We start from the raw sequence: 9,783 nt of genomic DNA, 5'->3' as shown, positions 1-9,783 counted from the left end.
GCTCCAAACCCCCAAAATATTCAAACACTTCTCCCTTCAATGAAAAGAAAAAATACAACCCCCCCCCCCTTCTCTGTGACCCACCTGATAATTATCAAAGACACTAAATCCCAAAGTGCTTTTTTTTTGTTTCCCTTAAATTTCCAGTCCACGGGCTTCACTACAGAACCCAATCAGATGTGTCTTTTTCCCTGAGCGTCAGTAACAAGAAGATTCAATCTGAAATCAGACTTTAAACCGGAGGTCATACATAAGAAAGAAATCAACACAAGAACGAGCAGCACATGAAAGTCATTTTTTGTAGCATAGCTCATTTTATTGTTTAAACAGTTTTGCATAGGAAATATATCCACTTCCAGTAATTGACTGCAGAAAAACAGCTGCTAGCAGTATAGGCTGGATATAACAGTAACAATCACAAAAAAAGTTGAGCCTTTATTTACACTGATTTTAATCTTGTGGCAATTTTAGCCCCTGCACCAAATGTAACCAGCTTGAAGGCGTCGCCAAATGCTCGGCGTTTCTAAAAATCAATAAAAAGAAGGGATATCAAGGCCTTCGCTATACAGTTCACAATGGACACCTGTGACTCCTAAACTGTAAATGAAAAGATTAAAAAAAAAAAATTAAAAAAAAACAACAGAAAAGGTTTCCAAAATTCCTCTAAAACGTACATTCAGATACATACATAGACCTTTGCACACACTTGCAGTGTAACTACAATCACTACTGGAGACTGTTTACATATTGTTTTGTTGGTGTTGTTGTTGTTGTTCGCTATATAGTCATTCCAACACGATTCATAAAGTAGACATGTGTGCGCAGAGGGAAGTAAAAGTGCCACAAGACCCGAAAAAAATGAGAAAGAGAAAAAAATGAAAAACTAACTCAGCCCTGCAGAGAAAACTGGTGACGTATTTTTAAGAAAAGACATTTCATCAATTCACTGCGCTTAAAATGTAGCACTGAAACCCCCCCCACCCCACCCCTTCTCCAAGCAAAAGAAAAATAAGAAGGAACCTCAAACCTTTCCTCTCGCAAATTTAGAACAAGCTTGATGTGGGTATTGTGTGCTGACATAATTACAAAATTAATAAATCACAAAAAAAAACACCAAAGATAATAAAGAGCTTATTTCCGGATGAGTTTGCCACATTCTGTTTTGTGTGATGCCGGTTTTTTTTTTCTCCCCCCTGTCACATATGAAAGTAAGTCTATCACATTTTACAATTATATACAACAGACACTTGGACAGCTTGAACAGGCACTGCATTGCTATCTTTTTGTCTTCTTTTGGTGAGTGTTACGTCCTGTAAAAATGCTGGTTTTCATGTGTTACGAACAACCTGATGCCAAGTGACTAGCAGCTAGCCAAAGTATGGAAGGTGTGTATTGCTCATGTAGGGTGAAAGGTTAAGTTTGAATGTCTCCTTTAGGTCTGCGTGTAAATATATATACATACAGTACATATCTATATATAAATACACGCCCGTTCAGTCCCTACAGGATGTATGATCAGGTAAAAAAGGAAAAATCACACATATTGCATGAGTGCCACAAGTTCTCCTTGCATAAAGTCGTCCTGCCTCTCAGTGATCGTGGTGATCAACGACATAATACTTTCTAAAATATACATGGGAGCGTCACAATCTGCAGATGGGTGGAACACAGATTCAGATTTCATTACGTTTTCTAGAGCTTTTCCGCAGGTTGCGTTCAACAGGTGCCTGAAAACACTTATCAGCTGGAAGGTACAGTACCCTATTCTGGAGCACCTGTGAAGAAATGTTTGTTTCGTAGTGTACACCGAGGGTCTCCCTACATCGCATTAGGCATCGGACAGCATGTGGAAAGTGCAAAATGAGCGATGCCGTGATGATTTTACAGATTAAGTCCAAGAAGAACAAAAGCAAACGGCCCAACATTGGCTGGTCGATTCCAAAATATTGCGAGATCTAGCACCAGTCGTCTCGAAACGTTTCCTCTCCACAGAAAATTAAAAAAAAACTATATCTGATAGATCCATTGAGGACGTTTGTCACTGCAGATTCTACCCTGCTTCTCGTTTTAAGGTCAGGTGCATTCTGGGGCCTTTTTTTTAAACTTTTTTTTTTATACTGGATAAGTGACATCACCTCCCAGCTGCTACAAGAAACACGCTCACACCACGATCTTGTTGGACAAGAAATTCACACCCATTTCCAAAAAATAAAAACAAAAATTAAAAGAGATAAATCACATCACACTCGCTATGGCCACACTAATGAAAGAACAACAATTAAAAATATTCATGAAGTGTTTCCCAAATGGAAATATCTAAGCACTAACCAAGTTCAGAAATAATAATATTAATAATAAAAAAAACCTTCATTGCTGTTGTTTTTATATTTTCGACCTTACATACAACAACTGATGAAAACATTTTAGATTCTACTAATCGGGGAAACCTGGAGAGTTCTAACTCAAATCCAGCTTCCACAACAAATAAACAAAAACCCAAATAATTTTTTCCTAAAATGGAACTGACTCATTTTTTCCCCAGAATTGAAGATTAACAAATAAGGGCTTCAGAGAAGATCTCTCGACAAAGTTTACAGTGTACAAACTCCTGTCCTACCGCAGGCTTTTTTTTCTCAATAGAAAGACCCTCATCTTCTCTCATTGTGTAGTGTCAGAGGCACTCGATCACAGACTCTCACGCACACATGCACACGAACACTCGAGCTGCCAAAGCAGAGTTCAACCCCACGGACTGCTGCTATTGACGCCATCGGGATATTTACCTTTATGTACAGTCTCCTATTCAAATAAACACCAACAGCACAGTGACCCTGACACATTTTCTATCTCTCTTACACACACACCCATTCACACACTTGGGGACAATGCACTTCAGTGGGGTTTCCAATGGCCAAAGGCTGCAAAGCACTTATAGATATTCTTTTGAGATCGAGAAAAAAAAAAAAGAACTAAATAAAATAACAGTGCACATAGAACGGGGTGACTTTTGAATTTTTTTCCCCCTGGATAAGAAATCTGGATGAAGACAGAGAGATTGAGCTTGACTTGAGGATTATTTTTCCTAAAAAACAACAACAACAAAAAAAAAAAATCTGCTTCTTGGCCCTCTGCTGGCGTCGGAACGTTTCCGCGCTAGTGCCGTCTCTCCGAGGGAAACGCGTCTTTCACGATTGTGGGGAAAGAGTGCAAAAGGTGTCGCAGCAGCATCGGAGGCGCTAATATTCGATTGTGATTGATATAAATAATGCCCTGTATACGCCTGAGAGATTTCATTTGAGACTATAGGGTCAAAACATCGTACGGGGGAAGAAGACGATTGCCTATGTGCTATTTAAGTGCTATTTTTTTTTTCTAGTGGATTCTATTTAAGCCTCTGCTGGACCACTGGACATGAAGTAGGAAAACACCACGCGTCTAATATTGACTTTAGCATTCTCTATGGGGGACGTATCTCAGGAATTGACATATGTGCATATCATATATACATTTATACAAATCTACTAGTTATAAAATACTTTCTAAAGGCTTGCTTGAGCCTGTCTGGAGCTGATTTGGACAGGTCTCGAGAGCATTAGTCGGTGTGTGATTGTTGCGCAGGTTACAGGCCACTTCACTGATGTGTTTAAGGCATCTACTTGGGAATTGCATTCGGTGATGTCTATAGAATAGTAGCGTTTCGATGAGAGCGCTCAGCGGCGATGCGTCCTCGGCTGCAGCTCCAGGGTGATCTACACGACGGGGGATTGTAGGCGAAAGGATTTCTTTTTTTAAATGATTGTCATACTCAAGTCAAGCCGTCTCTCCTGTGGAAAAAAAAATGAAGTTCCTTCAAGGTCACGCGCTAGCACCCCAAGTGGAAAGTTGAAAGTAAGAGTCACAGTAGACCAATCAGTGACTTTGCAGCCGTAGAAAGACCAAGGGTGCATTTCTTTTACAAGTACTTCTAGAAAAATACCGCCCCTCCCGCTAAAACTTCCAAATTAAAAAATACACTGAAACATGTCTTACTGTCGCTCGGTAGGCCTGTAAGCTTAAGAAAGGAGATTTTAAAATTAAAAAAAGACCTTGTCATACACTGCATAGAAAGCAGTCCCCACTTTGGTCAATAAAAAAAAGGAAAACACCCACAACAACAACAACATCATCAACAACAACAACGACAAACAACGATATCAACAAAATAAATGCATTACAATATTGTCTATCTCCAAACTAGCCTCTAATAATTGACGCATCTATAAGCACTACCTACATAGGCAAAACTTGGTATTGCATAATTTTCATAATTCTGACATCCACCCTCCACAATAGTAACTGGAAGATGAACACAAATGAGCATTGAGAAATAAAAGAAAACAACAAAATAAAAGATGACAGGTTATTTGAAAAACCACCAAAATACTGACGAAAAAAACAAAACAAAAAACGCTGGTTGATTACAAACTTTAAAACGGCAACTATACACAGCCTTGATATGCAATGTAACTGTGAGATAGAGTAGTACATGAAGTTAAAAATCAACAATTTCATTCAGAGTACAAAACAATTCTTATCATAAAAATGTTAATTTTTTTTTTCTATAATGATAAATGCAGCAAAAACAAGTGTAGTGATGTCTCTATATTCAAAGGCAAGGCACGTAATGTGGACTATATGTCATCGTGCAAATTAAGAGTATTTGAGAATTTCTTTTTTCCTGGTATAAATACGTCTGGACTTGGAGAGGCAATGGCCGCGCGAACATGCCGTGCACAATTCTAGATTTCAGGGATCTGCCACCACCTGGAGTCGATAATTTCAGTTTCCAACCTCTTCCACTTGCAGAGTTAACCTTGCACAAACTGTAGCTTTGCACATAAGCCTCATGTACATCTCCATGGATTCAAACTTTGCATTCCATATTTTTTTTATATATTCTGTAAACATAAGCTTTAGAAGCTGATGGCCAAATGCATATGCTCTTGATCTTATCATGAACATTTAAAATAAAAACAAATAAAAAGAAATGCCATTTTTACACACTATGTGCGTCTCATTATTTATGTTCATTTTTTCTTCCTCTAAAAATAAATTAAAATTAGAAAAAAAACAACTCCCCATATTGACGGGAAGGGCTCAAGAGGAAGAAGTGCTGGTTTTGCTCATCAGCGCTGCACAGGTAGCTTAGTGCTTGCCTTCACATGTCTTTCATGCTCTATGTTTTTCTCGTGTGAGGAGACGGTTACGTGCCTGAAATCAAATTCCAATGTTTTCTAAAACATTTTTTTTTTTCCCATAAAACCATTTAATATTTATCCCCCTTCCTTTAGAGTCTTAGGGCTGACAGACTGATAGCTTCCCTTCAAAAATTCAATTGCACTTGCCTCTATTCGAGATTTTACTTAACTCTCCGTCTTTTCTTTTTAAGTCCTTTTGTAAAGGAGTTGCAAATTCTTTAATGAGGGGTCCAATCTCAAGCCAAACATTTAGTGTTTTTTGAAAACCGCATAAAGAGTTCTCAACTCTTACTGTAAGTGTTTTTTTTTTCTTATACATTAATTCTTGGAGTAAGTAGCAATAACAGAATAAACAAAGTCAACACATTTTCTGAACAAAGAGTCATATCACAGTAAACTGAACTCAAAACGGAAGAAGAAAAAACACTCTGAATTCACAATTTTTTTTGTTCCTATGGTGTACACAGTGAATCGTTTGACATGGGAACGCCTCTTTTCAAGAGGTCGCAGTTAAGAGAGCTTAGAGTCTCGGAGCCATCCACCAGGCAGAGGTTGTTTTTACACAGACCTCTTCACTCGTGTGTACGTGTGTGTCTATGCATCAAGATTTTACATCCTTCCCCCGACATGAAAAAATAGTGGGAATTGCCGCTAAGAGACTAGAGTGTCATGCAATGAAACATTAAGGCATCTATACATCACAGTATTTGAATGAACTGAAAAGTTCTGCAAACACAACAACTGACTGGTGGGTGCTGGGTGTGGGATGGGCCGGGCCGGGTCTTTCTCTTTTTTTTCTTCCTTTTTCCTCTGAACCAACCCTCGTCTTCACTTCACGGACAGGGTCCATCTCGGGGGGAGGGACGGGAGTCGAGGGGGGATGTGGGGGCACAGAAGGGGTGAGATCGAGGTTGTGCAGCTCGTGCTGCTTTGCTGGTTTCGTCCATGGGCTGCGGACACCTGTAGTGCGAGCTCTGCACCACCGACACCCCCCAACCTGCCCGTTCGCCCACGGGGGTGTCATCTGGCCTCTCGTGTGTGTGTGTGTGTGTGTGTGTTTCAGTTCCCTGTCTCAGCGGGGACCAGGGGCTCACCAATGATGTTTATGCTGTAGTTCTGGTGGACATTTGTTGGCAGAATCGGAGTCCCGTTCGACACTTGGAATGGAACTAAGCTCGCCCAGGTACCAGGACTGCGGAGAGAGAGAGAGAGAAAAAGAAAAGACACAGACGGAGAGATTAGTCATATGCCAATAATCTTGTTTGTGCAGCATGCAATCAAATTCTCTCTTTTAATTATCCTGAACGCCAATGACCGGCATCACTGCTCTGCTGACAGTCATCAAGATTCAAGGTCTTATTTTGATTATTTCCCCCCTTTTTTTTTGTCATTCAGACAGAGAGGAATAGCAGCACTCGCTCGTTAATCTGAGCCGAGGTGATGCCACTTGATTCCCAGTGAAGGACGTCGTGTGAGAGGGGCCGTGGCACAGGCCCTCGTCTTTGCACTGACGGCAGCATTGAAAAAGAACAAGGAGGGGGAGTGTGATCGGTGGTGGCTGCGGTGGAGGAGGGTGGGTTGTGGGTAAAAAGTGGAGGGGTGTGTGTGGAGGGTGGGGGGCCTACACAAAGCTGTCCCATCCCTATTCATCTCACGCTAATGGCAAAACAACACAGTGATTGTTCCTGGTGAGCAACGGTGCTAACTGAAAACGCGAAGCGGGGGAACAAACAGCGCGTTGTTCCCGAGGGGTGCCGTGCTACGTAGATGTCGGATAATTAGCCCCCACCCCCTGCGTTCCACCCCCCACCCACCATCACCACAGGTCCCCAGGGTGCGCTCATCTGACACCCTCTCCCACCTCTCGCACCACCAGTCTATGAATACCTGTGTCGCACACGTTACAAACTTTTTACTCTGTCCTAAAAGTGTGTTGGATGGACGAAGAGGGCCGTGGGGAAGAGAGATGACTGAGGGACAAAGAGGAAGAGGACAAATGAGGAGGAGAGAGATGCAGAGGAGAAGATAAATGATGAGAAGAAGAGAAACAAAACCCAGACAAGGCTAAAGATTCTGGTTCGTAGAGTTGGAAAAAAACCAGACTCGATTCTGTGGAGCTTCAACAACAATGTCTGCGTCCATGAAAGCGACTCATCAACCAGTCTGAGTTTTCTACAAATCACCAGTCACTGCTCTTTTTACTGAAAACAATGGAAGTGCAAATTCAATTCAACTCATGGCCTAAATAGTGAAAGAAAGGAAGGACAGAGAAGAAGAGATGTGTTCAAAATAAAAATCATTCAGAGTTTTAGACTTCCGTGTGCAAAAAGGAAAAAAAAGAGAAAAACCTCGAGGCTGAGCTTCTATATCAGTTTTTTTGTCCTCGTGCTATCCTCTCTCTCCTGCTTCCCTCCCTCCCTCGCTCTTTCACTCTGCCAAAAATCATCGGACAGGAAACGGGGGATTAAGTTTTTCCTACCTTGCTGAACAAAGAGCGCACAGAGTGGCCAAGTGCTGCAGCTTCTCTCTCTATTTCCCCCCGTTCACCCTCTTTCTTTCTGTCTTTCCTCCCTCTCTCCTTCCACCACTCGGTGCTTGAAACTCTGCTCAGGTAATGGTTCGCATTAGGGGGACCACACAGCCACAAAAGCAGACGCGCGGGCCTTTGTGAGCGCTAAACCGCCAGATCGGTTTTAATCTTGTTAGAATTGATGGCTGTCTGTCTGTATCTGCGTCTTATAACATAAAGCTGCGCTCAGGTGGAGTTAAATAAAAGTGTGTGTGTGTGTGTGTGGAGGGGGGGGGGACTGAAATCATCTGATCTTGTACATTAGTATGACTGAGGACCCTATTGAAAGAAACTTAGATCCACCAAATATAAAGACTTGTACTTTTAAAATTAGTTGCATTAAGAAAGCACATACGAATAAACTTTTCAATATGCTATATTACAGGAATTCTGGGTAATGTAGTTCAAATATGTCAAACACTTGATCCTCAAAAGGCTTTAAAATCCCTCTATTCTTATGAATTTATGTTTTTGCACTCAAAGCAACTTCGGACGGGACTAAATCCTGACCTCCGTCGTTGCATTTCCTCAGGTAACCTTCAAGACGGCCTTCCCTCACCCTGTCCGGCTCCCAAACCTCACTAATTCTACTCCCCGCAAGCACAGCCCGGGCATACAGCGTGCTTCGTTTAAGGATTAGCTCCCTAAATTAGATTATCTAATGGCATCTTAATGGATTGCTGACCCATTTCCTGCACAATGGCAACATGCGAGTCTGGCAGCGTTTTAATTTGGGGGCTAGCACTGAAGAGGCATGGCAGAGCGCAGCGTTTAAAGGGCAAGCGAGATAAAGAAGAGAAATCGGCGCGATTTCATCTATACGTCTGACGGTTTTGTGAAGAGGAGGGTTCAAAAGAAATATAATAAAATTACCATCTCCATCCTTGTAACAAAATAAACTAAATTCAGTTGGAGTCTGTTTTATCTGCGCTCATTAGTGTACACCCACATGGGGAAAAGTGGAGGCGTTCGCTGCTGTGTGAGAGGAATAAGAGACTTGGAGCTGCTGCTGCTGCTGCTGCTGCAGGGGACATTTTTCTCTGCTACCTCCACTGGCCTATTAGGAGGCCTGTTGAAGGGGGCTCTGCTGTGTGCATGTGTGTTTGTAAAAAAAAAAAAAGTAACTTCAGCGAGCACAAAATGAGCTGTACACACACTCACTCGCATGCACACACACACAGATGCTCTACACTTCCAGGGGAAAAAGGGGGGAAAGGGAGACGTAACAGGAAAAGGCTTAGCTCAGCTTGCTCCGTGGTGAAATGGTTCAGGTTTTTCTCCCCCCGAGGAGGCAGAGAGATACAGTATGGAGGCAGGGGGAGACGAAGGAGGGGAGGGGGCATTCTGTAACTTTAAGTTAGGGAGGGTAAAGCATGACCTCAGCATAAAATTAAACAAAGCTAAGCTTGTTCCAACATAGAGACTTAATGGCTGGAAATCTGACCTGAAATGACTTTTACTCTACATGATTTGATTTGGTTCTAAATGGCTTGATCGAACTTTAGTGTTTTGAAATATGAGCGTTGTGTGTTTGTCTGGTGTGAATCCATGAGGAGCGCTGCAGTCGTTTTGTAGTGAAGAATCACAGAGCAGAGAAATTAAATCATAATAAATCGGACTGAAATCAAGCTCTAACATTTGCGAGATTTAGTTTAGGGTGCATTAAAAAACCTCTAAATCACATAAAAGTACAAAGACCTATTCTGGGGGAAATTGCTGGCTGAAAGAAAACATAAAATATAGAACTTAACTAGATCCAATGCTTGCTTAAGGTGCCAAAAAATAAGAAAAATCTGCTAAAGTAAGAACTCTTAGAAAGTATTGGGAAAGATGAATTGCAGAAAAAGTTTACTTCTTCGTCTGCGTCTTCTACGTGTATGGCTCCTCTTTTGAATCCTGAGATATTTATATTCTTTTTGTTTTTTCAGTTTTCTAAAATAAACATCATCAACACGCCTTCCTCCATGATGTGAATTC

The 9,783-nt window shown here is 41.5% G+C and overlaps 1 protein-coding gene across 10 annotated transcripts in view; it reads right to left on the bottom strand.

Annotated features, from left to right (window-relative positions):
* Positions 1 to 291: 291 nt before the first annotated feature.
* LOC118102696 (nuclear factor 1 B-type) overlaps positions 292 to 9,783 on the bottom strand; it is a 72,196-nt gene continuing 62,704 nt past the window's right edge. For all 10 annotated transcript variants that reach the window (XM_035149072.2, XM_035149073.2, XM_035149071.2 and 7 more), the window contains one exon: positions 292 to 6,429. In XM_035149072.2, coding sequence (XP_035004963.1) covers positions 6,328 to 6,429 — 102 coding nt within the window. In that variant the 3' untranslated portion in view covers positions 292 to 6,327. The remainder of the gene's footprint in view (positions 6,430 to 9,783) is intronic.

This window comes from Hippoglossus stenolepis, chromosome 23, assembly GCF_022539355.2.
Source record: "Hippoglossus stenolepis isolate QCI-W04-F060 chromosome 23, HSTE1.2, whole genome shotgun sequence".
In the NCBI taxonomy this organism is placed as follows: Eukaryota; Metazoa; Chordata; class Actinopteri; order Pleuronectiformes; family Pleuronectidae; genus Hippoglossus; species Hippoglossus stenolepis.
The sequence above is the reverse complement of the archived record's forward strand: the minus strand, read 5'-3'. Positions and strand labels throughout refer to the sequence as shown.